This window comes from Hyaena hyaena, unplaced genomic scaffold (genome assembly GCF_003009895.1).
Source record: "Hyaena hyaena isolate Hyena2069 unplaced genomic scaffold, ASM300989v1 scaffold_960, whole genome shotgun sequence".
Taxonomy (NCBI): Eukaryota; Metazoa; Chordata; class Mammalia; order Carnivora; family Hyaenidae; genus Hyaena; species Hyaena hyaena.
Window position 1 is genome coordinate 406,595 of NW_024081589.1, and position 14,650 is coordinate 421,244.

The 14,650-nt window shown below is 39.1% G+C and overlaps 1 protein-coding gene across 1 annotated transcript in view; it reads left to right on the plus strand.

Annotated features, from left to right (window-relative positions):
* Positions 1-1,525: 1,525 nt before the first annotated feature.
* CCNB3 (cyclin B3) overlaps positions 1,526-14,650 on the plus strand; it is a 59,836-nt gene continuing 46,711 nt past the window's right edge. Inside the window, exons 1-4 of the mRNA XM_039221174.1 lie at positions 1,526-1,633; positions 5,619-5,750; positions 8,194-8,280; positions 13,224-13,354. Coding sequence (XP_039077105.1) covers positions 5,655-5,750; positions 8,194-8,280; positions 13,224-13,354 — 314 coding nt within the window. The 5' untranslated portion in view covers positions 1,526-1,633; positions 5,619-5,654. The remainder of the gene's footprint in view (positions 1,634-5,618; positions 5,751-8,193; positions 8,281-13,223; positions 13,355-14,650) is intronic.

Consider the following 14,650-nt stretch of genomic DNA (forward strand, 5'->3'; position numbering starts at 1 on the left):
AGGCAGGACCTTGTAGACCAGAGTAAGGAGTTTGGATTTTAAGTTCTGTGGGAAACCACTAAAGCATGAGAGAAAGAGGATATAATTTTTCTTTTTAAAAATGAGTGGTCTTGTAATTGATCTCCAATTCACATTAGAGGAGATCAATATTGTAAAGAGGGAGAGCAGCTTGGAGGCTCTTGACAGTGATCCAAGTGAGAGACTGTGGTGGTAGTGGAGATGGAGAGAAGTGGATGGATGTAAGGTGTAGTTTTAAGGTAGAATCAATGGGACTTGCTGAAGAATTTGGATATAGGAAAGTAAGGTTATGGAAGAGAGTTTGAATCAAGGATGATATCCAGGTTTCTGGCTTGATTAACCGTTTTAATGTCATACCAGTTTTTGGAATGGGAGACATTAGAAGAAGGGTCAGGTTTGGTAAGCATTGTGAACATGTTGAGTTTCAGGTATCTATCAGACATCCAAGTACAGATGTGGAGTAGTCAGTTGGATTAATGAATCTGGAGTTCAGGGCCAGATTTTAGATGATGTTTAAAGTTGTGGATCTCGATTAGATAAATTAGGGAGATTAAAAAGAGGAGGCCTGGGATCATGTGAATACTCCACCTTTAATGTAGAAGCTGTGAGATGCTAAAAGGAGAATGGGCTGATAATAAGGCAGGGATGTAATTTAGTGGTAGTGTATATTCAGGAAGCCCTGGATTTTATCCTTGGTATCTCCATTTACTCTTTGCATCTCCAGAGAATGGGGCAGGGTTATCAATTCTTCAAGTCTTTTGTCAATTACTCCTCTATAGTTTTTCTAGCTCCTGGAACAAAGCAGATGCTTAATAACTGTTGAATGAATGAATGAATGAGTAAAATAAATGAGAATATCTGAGTTGTCATACCTGCTTTGCCACAGTGTAGGTTTGTGACATTGGGCAGTTAGCAAACTACAATTTTGTTATCTGTAAAATGGCAATAATAAAAGTACCTATCTTTTTGGGCAGGGTTTAAACAAAAATTTATAGCAGTTAGCACAGAGCTAGTGGTAAATTAATACTAACTACTACTAGTTGTCTGCACTTTGGGTGCTTATTCATAAAATAGGGGCAATAATTTCTGTTCTGCTTCCCTCACAAGGCCATTTGTGAAGCCAGCAGGAGTTAACATTTGACTCTACAAAGGGTTATTAATATTAATGTTTTAGTTGGCCTTAATCTAAATTATGCAGTCACTCTCCTCCCATCCCAGAAGGAGGATTATTTAAAGAAAACACCTTTTTAAAGTGCTCAGTATTCCGCTGGTCAGCCCTGCCAGGTTCAACCAATTGTATTTGAAACCACGCCCCAATGCGAAGTCTATTAGCTGCAGTGTTCAATTTAAAAATACCCAGTCCCGCCCCTCCTAGCTAGGCGAGCACGCGTCCCAACTGCGCACGCTGATTGGCTCCTTCTGGCCAATCACCACTGCGCTTCCTCCTGGGGCTGTAATTTTCAAAATTAGCTACTGGGCAGATTAGAGCCGGCACAGTCCAGGTTGAGACGGACACGGGTCGCTACAACACGGAGCTCCGTTTATTTCCCGGGCCTCTCCTGGTCTAGGAGTGCGTCCATGATCTTTCCTGTTCTGCGTTCAGTCTCGATGTGAGGTAGGCACCTTTGGGCTTGTACTGCCCACTCGAATGTCCGGCCCAGTCGCATGCGGGTTGATGCGTCAGCACCACCCCAGCCCCTTGTTAACACGCTGTCTTCTCTTGCCCGCAAGCGCGGCATCCCTGACAGGAAACCTTTTGTTTTGTTCTGGTTTTGTTCTGTTGTCAGTCAGCAGTCTGAGAGAAGTTGGGCAGGGAGTGTGTTTTAGAGGATGAGATGGCAAAACAAATGAGACTGGGTCCTAGCTTTTAGATAGAGCGACCAGTACACGTGCCTGAATCAGAGTACAATTACAAAGCGTCTTTTCACAAGTGGAAATGTGGAGGATTAGTGTCATTGACAAGACTTATTTAATAAGTCAGAGAATGCTACTTGCAGGATGTCTTTTGAACTACAGGTGGGAGGATATGAAGGAGGATGGAAACGTGTGCTCTCTCCCTTGTTCTCCCTTTTACCTCCACTGGCTGTCTTCTATCCCGTACTCCAACCGCTGCAGCTCTGGCTTTCCTTCTGCTCTCCGCTTTGGTCTACTTAGGATCCTAGAATGTCAGAGGTCAAAGGATCCTAGAACAGTGCTTCTTAAACTTTGAAGTGCATACAAATCACCTGGGGATATTGTTAACGTGCACTTTCAGATTTGGTAGGTCTAGCTTGGGACCTGGGATTTTAAATTGCTAATAAGCTTGCAGGTGATGCTAATGTTGCTGGTCTATTGACCATGGTTTGAATAGCTAGGAGCTACTGGTCCCATTTCCTCATTTTCTTAGATGGGAAACAAGGCCCAAAAAGGGAAAAGGGACTTGCCTAGTGTCATCCAGCCAGCTAGAGGTAAGGTCAGAGTTCGACCCTCGGCATCCTTCACAGCCCAATGCTGCTTTAATGGATACCATGCTGCATTCTCTCCCCAGTGTCTTGCTGTATATAACCTGTGTTTATATATAAAATGAAGTTGCTGTTGTTTCCTATAGACTGTCTTGATCTACAGTTTTGGAGTCTAAGCAACTGGGCTTCTAAATGAGCCAATTTGCCCCTGTTTGGGTTTTAGCATCAGCCCTGGGATGCTCAGTGGGGTCTCCAGCACTTGTCAGTGTGTATATAGGGAATATGGAAGTCTGGAAAGTGGAAAGGATTCTAATTTTCTTGTCCAAGCAAGGCTCCATTCTGTAGGTGGTAGAAGTCAAGAAAGTTCTGCAGAATGTCCTTTAATGAAAGCTGTTTTTGGTGGTCCCTTCCCTTTCTAATGGCAGAGAAATTACTTAGGTCACTGTATGTGTCCCCCAAAGCAAGTGATTAGTATTCAGAATAATGAAGGTGGTGTATGAATATCATCTGAATAAACCTATTCTATCAGGTTAAGTTACTCTGTGATGTCATCACCTGAAAGTTTTTTTATCCTGTTGACTAGTCTATTTTTTCTTTCCCTCTTGAAAGATAAAAAGTTTCAGGACATGAATCTTTGGTCAGCCTAAAAAAATTGTATGAGGTGTGAATAATAATAGTGGAGCAAGTGGTTTTCATACAGTGTGGTTAAGGGTGCGTGCACCCAATTTAGCTTTATTGCTGCTTGGCTGAGTTTTGAGAGATGAGATAGAAAAAATAGGTTTGGATTTGGGGGGCTGAAAAGGAAAATAAGATGCACCACTTATTTTGAGGGCCTACCATGGGATAGGCTTTCAACATACAAATGTGCTTTTGAGCCATATGATGCTTCTGCAAGTAAATGGTAGTAGTGCTGTATTGCAAACAAGAAAATTAAGGCTCAACAATGCTGAATTGGCTGGTTTAAAAACCCAGTAGCTTCTTTAAAAAAAAATCTCTCCGCTCATTTTATCTCCTTACACTGCCACATTACAGCCTTTCACTTTGGACCATGGACTGTTTTATTTATTTATTTTTCTTAAATAGTTTATTGTCAAGTTGGTTTCCATATAACACCCAGTGCTCATCCCCACAAGTGCCCTCCTCCATGCCCATCACCCCCCTTCCCCTCTCCTCCCCCACTCCCATCAGCCCTCAGTTTGTTCTCAGAAACCAAGAGTCTCTTATGGTTTGCCTCCCTCCTTCTCCCCAACTATTTTCCCCTTCTTCTCCCCCATGGTCCTCCGTTAAGTTCCTCCTAATCCACTTATACGTGCAAACATATGGTATCTGTCCTTTTCTGCCTGACTTATTTCGCTCAGCATAACACCCTCAAGTTCCATCCATGTTGCTACAAATGGCCAGATTTCATTCTTTCTTATTGCTAGACCATGGACTGTTTTAGAATGCTTTTGAGTATGACTGGGGAGACTTCATGGTATGTTAGAAAGAGCCCTAGAAAGAGCTGGGTGATCTATGCTGCTTAATATTTTTGTCCTGTGTAGTAAGTCACTTAACACATTTGGGACTCTAAAATGGAAAGAATTGTATCTGTACTGCATACCCTCACTGCTTTGTTGTGAGACCAACTGAGGTAATAAATGTGGAGGCACATACTTGTACTGACTTTTCCTGACTGACAAAATGTTTGAAGGTACTCCATCCAAAGCAAAACCCAAAGCAGCCTTTCTCCTTTCTTAAACCTTCCCCTCAAGCTGAAGTTTTCTCTGCTTCCCTTTCTTACCAGCCTGGCCCTAGCCTAGCATTCAGCCCCTCTCTAACTCTTTCCCAACACATTCTTTTTATCCACGCTCCAAACAACTGGGACATCCCTGCACCTGCTGTGCTCGCCATGTTCAGGCCTCTTCCTGTGCTCAGGCTGTCTTTGCCTGCAAAGCTCCCCAGTCTACTTGGGATCCCCTTTGTCACTTAAGCCTAGATCATATATAACTTCCTCTATGAAGTCCTCTTCCACCCCTTTGTCCCCCAGACAAGATTACTAAGCTTCCATTATGTTTTTGTAGTACTTTGTATGTATTTACCTTTATTAAATCATTGCCACATTTTTATGTTACTCTTAGAGCTGTGTATGTGAATACTTACAGGATAAGATGCATGATTTATTTGTGTTTGTATACTGGGTACAGAGTTTGAAATATTGGGTACAGAGTGGCGGGTAAGTTTATTGCATTGCCTTTAGGGTCTCTCTTAGAGGAGCGTACTCTTTGAAAATGCAGTTGAACTTGGAGATTGAATGTGGGTGAGGTTGGAAGGGCAGTTGCATCTGTGTGGGAAAGGCATCCTGTATATCCAAAAACTGATTCCTCCTAATAATGCATTTGCTTTTGAGACACATAAGTGCATCCTAACTATTGAGGACTCACAAGAAAAGAACTTTAAGGAATGTAGAATGGAGTCCACCACTGAGATGAGACAAAGATAGGACACTCCCAAGAGCTGTAATGATGGTTAAATATGTCAAGTAATTTTTCAATAAGTTAGTTCCTTCTATTATTATCTTGTCTTGATTTTTTTTTTCTTGCCAGGTGTCTGGAGCTGTACAGTTTCTTCTCATAGAATGCAGTCTTTGAATACTCTGGCCTATCATGTATATGTGCAGTATACTCTTGTGTCTCCTCTGTAGCATCATTATAATCGCTGTGCCAGGACCCTGTGCCTTTTAAAGAACATAACCCTTCTAGCTGGCTTCTATACTATGTGATCTGTCATGTTTTTGATTGTTTTTAGTGCAAAACTTTCATGTGACTTGTTCCCAGTGTTCCTAGGCCTAAACTAGGAGGCAGGCCACAGTTCCAGTGCCCACACAGGATGGTAGGCACTTTGCTGGTCTTTTTAGTTAGAGTATGTCATTTAATTTGAACAGTGCCCTACAGAGGTAGGTGTACTTCTCTCCATTTTCCAGATGAGATAACAAACCCAGGGAGTTTATCACTACCCAAGGTTAATTGTGGTAGAACCAGAATTTGAACACAGATTTGTCTAACTCAAAGTATGTTTTCTCCTAGAGATTCTAGAGAGAACCTGGGTGTTCTCAAGGGTTTCCAGAGAATTCTGTGATGTTTCTGGTGAATGGTGTTTTAAAGAGTCCCTTTCTGATTACAGCCCTCTCTTGGATAGACACTGCTGAATCTGTAAGAGATGCCACTGCCACCACCATCCCGAAGCTCCAAACCTGAGATGAAGAAATCTCAGTCCAGCAAAGTTGTGCCCAGTGATCATGGCCAATCTGAAAAGGTTAGAGCAAGCTATCTTTCTCAACAGTGTCTCGAGTAGCTTTTTCCTGTGTTGGCTCAGTTCCTATCCTCACCCCTAAATCTTTCTGAATATGTGTTGTTTAATCTGAGAAATTGGTAAGGGGTGGTAGCCCTTGTAGTTGAAGAAGACCAGCAAATTAGAACTTGGGTTCTAAGTGTGAACTCTCCTTTCCCATAAATGCATAGCTGAAATGAAGGACACCCTTCACAGCCTTCAAAAACAAACAATACTGAGCTCATTAATGATCACGTCTATACTCTTGGTTTCTGGGAAATGTACAAAGCACCTTCAGGAGGCTGTTTGGCACATCCTGGGGAGAATCCAAAGGTTAGATCAACAAATGGATTATCATGCTTTTAATAGCTATTAAATTTGAATAATGGGTCCATTTTGCTTTTGCTGTTTTGACCTTGTGGATAGTTTGACAGTGTCATTCCAACCATGTGATGTTCTTTGTTCCTCATCATACATATTTTAATCAGAATTTTACTAACACTGATGAATTGTCATTAAGGGAGTATTTCCTAGAGCAAACATCATTAAGCCAATTTAATTTCCTTGATTGGTTTTCTCGCAGCACAGATAAACATTTTCCAATCATTTTCATTTTTTGTTTTACTAAAATGATTTTCATGGAGGGGCTAAAGGTTTTTTATATGTAAATTTGGCAAGAAAGATTGATACATTGATCAGATTTTTGTCAATATTAGACATTAAAGCTCTGCCATAATGAGTTCTGTGGTGGTTATTTTTCCAAATCCAACTTTCTTGGGGAACATTTTGTACATCTATATTTTATTGAGTTCAGTTTCACTTATGAATTTTATTTGGGGCTGATTATTTCTACTGGTAATATTAAGTGGGAATTGTATAACAGACTGACAGTTTATTTCTTAGCTAATTTGTGGGATTTATGTAAGCATGAAATATTTTAGTTTTTCTATTTCCACTAGGATTATTCATCAAGAACTAGATAAAAGACTAATAGTTTTCTGATCTCTAAACTTAATCAATTAGAAAACAAGTAATTCTTCCCTCCTCTTTCAGGATTGCTCTGCTGTACTAGATGGGTCTACTGTGCTTTTAATCCAACTCTCTAAACTTCTGATCACTTACTATGTCATGTACTAACTGTTCATGGTCTAGATGAGGAACAGAAAAAATAAATGGCACAACCCTAATATTCTGCTTCCCATTATAACAACTCTCTGATATAAGTAGGTCAGAGTTCTCATATCATAAAGGAAATTTGAGACTTAGGAGACTTTTACCAAATAAAAACTGTTAGGTAGCGGAAGAGCCCTACAGTACAATTCACCCTAAACTCTAGCCCCATTGAGATGGCCTTATTCACATGGGAGTTGAGCAAGACATGCACAGGTAAACAATACCTAGGAAGAAAGCCCCTTTGCTCCAAAATAGCCACTTCTCCTTCCTTCTACTATCCCTCCTTCATATACACTAACAAATTAGAGGTTACTATGGATTACCAAATTCCTTTCTCAAAATACAAAATTTGGAGTGCCTGGCCTGCTCAGCTGGTAGAGCATCGGACTCTTGATCTCATGGTTGTGAGTTTGAACCCCATGTTGAGTATAGAGATTCCTTTAAAATAACAAAAATAAAGAAATCATGAAAATGTATACTTAAAGTATTCAGAGTTTTCTCTATGAGGCTTAAAATCATATTGGGCTATATTATTTAAAAATATAATTTATGAGCACTGGGTTTTATATGTAAACCAACTTGACAATAAACTAAGGAAGATATGACTTATGTACATTTAAGTTTATACAGAGTTTTTAAAACATGTATTCTCTTATTTGATCCTCAAATAAGGAAGGTTATCATTCCAATTTTACTGATAAGAAAATTGAGGCTGAGAAATTATGTGAGCTGCCCAGTGTCAACAGCTAGTAGAGAGGTGATCCTGGACTAGGATCTAGAGATAATGTGTTATTGTCCTTATTGGGAATGTCTTAAATCAAAAAATTAACATAAGAGACACTTAAATATTTGTTAAATTATTGATGTAATTTGCTTGAGAGCATCCATAGTAAAGGAATGACTAGGAGTAGCTGGGTGGTGGTGGTGATTGTTAATCTTAGATTGGATAACCATAAAGATGGGAGAACTAAGAGGGAAAACTAACTTTACCAAGATATTTTGCTCATTCTAAGAGATACACTGAAAGCCATCATCATAGCCTTGTCCTTATTATCAATGATTACCTCCTTCCGGGACTCTCTAAGCAGCAGTGAATGCCAAAATGTCCTTTTATTGTAGTTCACTGTGGTTTATTCTATACATCCCCAATTGCTTGGAGATTCTGGAGTTTCCCCCTTAGCCCCAAAGATGATCTGAAGTCCCTGAAAAGTGTTCATGATTGGATACATTCATTTGTCTCTTTTACTTTTTTTAGAGTGGGGAGAATTACCAAGCAAAGAGATCTTCATCTTCACCTAAGAGACCACGCAAAAAGAGATCAGCTTTTGAAGATCTCACCAATGTGAGTATGATAGTCCAATCCTCTGCTGTGGTTTGCTTAAGGCTTAGATAACCTCTTCCTTAAGAGACCTTTCTGGTTTGCCAGACCCTGGACCCTCTCTAGAGTGTTGAAATCCAATTTTATTTGGAATGGATGACCCAATTTCAGAAACTGCAGGAGCTCTTCTGTTGACACATACCATCTGGATTAATTGGTTGAACTGTCTGGAAGCAGCAGACAGTGATTATCAGATGTGAAATTGTAGATAAATATAAGAACTATGGGATCTTGCATTTATATAAAATCCAGAAGTGGCTCAGCTAGCTGCCTAGGCCTTGGAGGTAAGTATCTTGATGGAGTCATTGTCATTCAGGGCAGTGTTTTATCAATTCAAGCACTATGGGCATTTGGTACAGTAGTTTTTCTGTTGTGTAGAACTATCCTCAGCCATAGCATTTCTGGCTCCTGGCATTAAATTCTAGCAGCAGCCCATTCATAGTGACCACAAAAAATGTGCATTTATTTACAGAACCATTGAGGATCACAATTCCATGATCTATCTGGTCTTCAACTATGGAGATTGAGAAACTCAATTTTGATGAGAATTGTTAACTTCCAAGTTACCTCCCTTCTGGGGTTATTAAGATACCAGCAAAACCCAGAATCGATAGTTAAGATGTTACTAGTTGAATGTGTAGAATTGGGCCAAAGGTAATCTTTGGTCTTCGAAAATAACAACTGATGACTAATGAGTGCTTACCATGTGCCAGGCACTATTCTAAGCCTGTATCAACTCACTTAATCCTCATTTATTTCTATGAGATAGAACCCATAATTATGTCTACAGATTAAGATTTGCCCAATGTTGCTTTTGAAGCCTATTTCATCCAGGATACAGAGAACCCTGGTGAACCATTCCTGTCCTCCATAATAGACTGTCCTTCTGTGACTACCAGAATACATCTACTAGACAATATTTTACTCCCTTAAGCAAGATTGGATAAGTATTGGCAAAGTTCTTGCCTTTGGATTTTGCCCTATAGGTGTTATGTGACTACCTTTGTACTAACAATAGTCTCTTTCCCATGCAGATTGCAACATATATAATTAGGTTATACATTTCTGAATAATTTCAGATTGACTGTCAATTGGTTGAAAGAGACACTTCCCATACAAACGTGTAGGGTTAGATTTGTTTCCTGATTTATTTAACCATGGATCTAGAAACTTTGGTGAAATAAGATAGTTACACAAATCAGAGGAGGATGCAGCCCATTTTAGTGTGGCTTCCCTTGGCCCCCAGAATCTCTGATGGGAGAGCAGTGATGACATTGTGCAAAGCAAGGTCTCACAGCATATGAGAAAATTTCTGGCTATGCGTCAGTCCTTTTTTCCCCCATGAAGTTTATATTGCCATTCATAAATAACAAACACAAACAAATGAATAGAAAAGATATCATCCAGAACCCTTCTGGCTCTCCAACTGAATGCAGTATCAATTAGGCCACATCCTTATCTAGAATTGGAGTGGGAGAAGCAAGGCATCTCTGAACAATAACTCTGCCTATAGCTTTCCAGAAACTCAAAACCCAATTCCCCTTTGCATTTAAGTTCTGAAGATTTAGTTTGGTCACCTTGAATGGTCTTTAGTACCTTCCAGAGAAAGTTCCATCATTACAATGTGCCTAAACCATTCCTAGAATTGGCATTTCTGCAGATGTCTGAGCTCATCTGTTTGAGGGGTGAGGGCTCATTTCTCTCTGAATTTTGGGGAGTCCCTATATGATTATTTGCTTCTTCCTGTAAGTATTACTAAGTCTCCATGTCCACACATCTATCTTTTCATCAGCATTCACCAGTGAGGTGTTGGCCTGCCAAAATAATCTGTTTTAATTAATCTACTGTACTTTTCTTTTCCTCTCTATCATTTCATCTTGGGAAAGGACTTTTGATGTGTAAGAACTGGTCCTAAGCCAGTAGACAAGGAGATAGGGTCTGTATCCACATTTACCTAAATGATTTTGTGTCAGTAGGGCATAATTTTTTTATTTTTTTAAGGAAAAAATTGTAAGGAAGTGCAAATTAAGGTCCCCTTGAGCTTAAATCTGAGAATATTGGTGCTTTGAACTTTCACATATAGCAAGTAGAGAGTTTCACCCTGGGTGTTGGGGTCTCTACCTCTATTCTGCCAAGACTACAATTCTTTTCCAATACTGAATCTCAGTTGCACATACAGGGAGTTTGTAAAACTTTAGGTAAGAAGTTAAAATGAAAACAGTACCAAGCTGTTTGAGGAGCACAGTTAGAAGACTTGAGGGCCTAAGAAAGAATTCCCTATTAGATCGTAGTTGCTTATTATGATCTGATGATACAAAGGCACATTTTTAAAATTTTCATTTGGAAAAAAGTTCAAGTTTACAAAAAGCTGCAAAGATAAAAAATAGTACAAATAATGTACATATACCCTTCGCCTGGATTAACCTATAGTTAACATTTTATTCCATGGTCCCTTACCCCTATAAGTACTTCAGTGTATATAGTTCCTTAGAGAAATTGTCTTGTATAACCACAGTACTGTTAACTTTATAGATTTACATTGATAAGATATTTTTATGTAATCTATATTCCAATTTTTTCAGTTGACCTTATAAGGTCAATGTTATAAGTATTTTTACCCTCCAGTGAAGGATCCAGTGTAGTATCATTTATGTGTTGTGTCTCTAGCTGTTTTTAATCTGAAATATTTCCATAGCCTTTTCTTTGTTTTTCATCAACATTACCATTTTTTAAAGAATACAACACCTAGACACCTTTTTAAAAATAGAACATCCCTCATTTTATCTTTGATGCTTCTATGTGACTATGTTGATATTATACATACTTGGCTGGGATACTGTGTGGGTGGTCTGTCCTTAGGATATCACATCTGGAGGCACATGATGTCCATCTGTCCCTCACTGGTGATAAATTTTTATCACCCAGTCAAGATGTTGTCTGGCTTCCCACTGTATAATTACTGTTTATATTTTTTTCTTCTTGCAACTAATACGTGGTCTGTGCAACACGCTTAAGAGCTTGCAAATAACCCTCTTTACATAAAAATTTTCCCTAGATTTAGTATCCATTGATGATTTTTGTCTAAACCAAATCTTTAGGCTGATTTTTTCCAGCTGTAGCACTCACTTCACATTTACCAGTCTGCCCTTGGCATTCTGTTACAAGTGTGAGCCTGCCTTCCTTCCCTGTTTATTCATTATTGGTGTGGACTTATCAATTCCTGTATTTTAGTGGTTTATTGTTCATTATTGTACTTAATTATTTTGGTGTTCAAATTGTCCCAGATTTGGCCAATAGAATTCCCCTCAATCTGATTGCTGTGTTTTTGTGACATATTCTCATAAATTTTTAAAAAACATTTTAATGTTTATTTTTGAGAGAGAGAGGGAAGGAGGGAAGAGGGGAGAGAGAGAGAGAGGGAGAGAAAATGAGTGGGGTAGGGGCAGAAAGTAAGAGAGAGGGAGAGAATCCTAAGCAGGCTTCATGATGCCAGCACAGAGCCCAACACGAGGCTCGAACTCACAAACCATGAGATCATGGCCTGAGCTAAAATCAAGAGTCGGATGATTAATTGACTGAGCCACCCAGTTGTTCCATCTCATGAATTTTTTGAGCCTCTTCTTTCCAGCATGGCAGGATGTTCTAGGTTCTTCATGTATCTGTTTTATCTCAGCCCTGGAGTCAACCATTTCTCCAAAGAATTCTGGTTCCTTTTAGTGGGGAATGGTATTAGAGACCAAGATCTCAGTGGTAAGTATGCTACTGGAGTGTTTACTTTTTCTGCCCTTTCAGCAGACAGAACTAGGAAGTATCTGCACGTATATACACCTATGCATGCACATGTATGTGTACTTAAACATACGTATATCTATATACACAGATACACACACATACATATATCTATATACTCATACGTATATACATATACCTTTTTAAGAAATTATGAATTTGCACAGCTCCCATTCCAATACACAGGGATTTTTCTTGCATTCTCTAATCCATATTTGTGTCTTCCTTCTACAGTGAGAACCCTGGTAACCAAGAACATCAACACATTTACTCAATACTATAACACATCTAAAAGAGTTTCAAAATTACTTCATCCATACTACCGTAATAAACCTGTTAAAAAGAGTTCCAGTTTTATTTGCAATATTCTATCACCCCACAAACCCATCCTGACTGAAGATGTGTATCTTGAGGGTATATAGTCTAATACTGTGTTTATTTGGATTAGTTGTATTTTCTTCTGTTTTCTTTTCCCCTTAATGTGGTTACGGTATTTATTTGGAATATTATTAGGTTCAGTTTGTTTCATTGTAAAGACATAACTTTTAAATTTTTTACTGCTTCTATTCACAATCTCATGATCTCTTCTTCTGTTTAATAGAATTAGTCATGATTAGAGTTTATGGTGGAGTGCCCCAGAGCCCCATGTTAAATAAATGTCCCCTCAATGAGATGGGATAGATGTGTCACAGGTAGTGTTGTGGTAGTTGATTTTGGTATATCCAGGCAGCCAAGCCAGTTATGTTACCTTTTTCCCCCCTCTGAGCATCTTATGGAGTCAAAGTGGAATGTGATATTAACAAAACTACTTTCTGGGAATTTGCCAGCCAGTATGCCTGACATAGAGATTGGAACTACATTTTATATATTTTGAAATCATTTAAGGTTGCTATTTAGCCAATATTTAGCAGTACTACTATACTGCTAGCTTCCACTGTGGTTAGTTGGCACTGGTTGTAAGATGTTTTGATTATTACTCTTGGGAACACCCAAACAAGGTGGGGATGTGGGTTAAAACATTCCTATAAGAGATACCTATTAGATAATTTATGGTTCTCCTGATTTCCTTGCTTCCTCCTTCTTCTGCCCACCCCCCCACCTCATTTTTTTTTTAACAGGCTTCTCAAATTCAACCTGCCCAGCTCAAGAAGGAAGCCAGTAAGGAGTTTGTTAAAGATGTTTACAAGAAGATAAAAGGGAACACACCTGCTCTTGGGCTGGCCAAAAACAGTGAGATGAATATGGAAAGGTAAGAAGTGACTCTGATGGCATTGTTTTAGATGATAAAGGAGAGTGTGACATCCGTTCACCTCCTTTTGTCCCCCATTGAGGACATGTTTAGTGAGCCACAGTGGTGATTATGCATTAACCCCTGAGTGCTGAGGTGGGCATAGCTGTGGTTGCTGAAGTGTTAGAGGCCTCTTCTCTCCTTCCATGGTGTGTGCATATTGAAAGAGCTGTTGTCATTGGGAAGTTTGCCAGAAGATATTGTGCTTGTCTCTTCTCTCATTTAGTAATTCAGTCCCTGTTTGACCTAGTCAATTATTAAGAGTATGGGGGCAACTTTTCAGGGGATATTCAGCAGCTGGCTGATAGCTTGCCCAAACTGCTTATCTCATTAGAAGCTTTTGGGAGAGGTTTGTCCCTTGTTACTGGAGAGAAATTGCTCTCCCTCTAGACCAAAAACATATGTTTTCCAGATGTTACAGAGAACTGTTCATAGGTTTTGCAAGTAGATATGAGTATTCTCATTTGGGTTAGAAAAAGGACTTACCCCTAGGAAAACTTTTATTAGAAGAAGAGTTAGAAAGTGGAGTGAGGCCTTTCTATAGCCTCTCCTCATCCCAGTGGGAATTACTTTCAGGAAAGAAGAGAATAAATTAGCTCAAAAGCTATAGCAGGCCTAAGCATGGATTCCAAAGGGTAAGAGAATAAGGTTGGGGAACTCCAGAAAATTAACATGTTAGGTCCACAAATCACTTTTCTAATAACCTAGCAGGAAGAAATCAAACCAGATTAGTATTTATCCCTACTTAGTTTCTTGCTGAAATGACATTCCTGGGATTTCTAAGTGTATTTTTACTTTAATTCCCTGCATTATTTTCTTCTGAATTTATTTTATAATTCTAATTTTAGCAGTGAAATTCTCACAAGAGACCATAAACATTCTTGCCTTCGTTTAGGGGTCAGTGGAACAGACCTTAATAATAGCACTAGAGCTAGTAGCTGACATGTATTGAGGGCTGACTATAATCACACATTATTCTAAGTGGGTTTTTTTTTTTTGCTAACTTCTTTATTGAGGTATAATTTGCATACTATACAATTCACCCATTTAATGTGTATAGTTCAGTAGCTTTCAGTATATTTGAAATTATGCAGCCATCACTGCAGTGAATTTTAGAACATTTTCATTAGTCCATCAAAACCCCAAAACCCTGTATCTTTAGCTGTCACCTCTCAGTTCCCTCATCCTCCCCAACTTGAGGTAATCACTAATCTACTTTCCATCTCTGTAGATTTGCTTATTCTGGACATTTTGTAT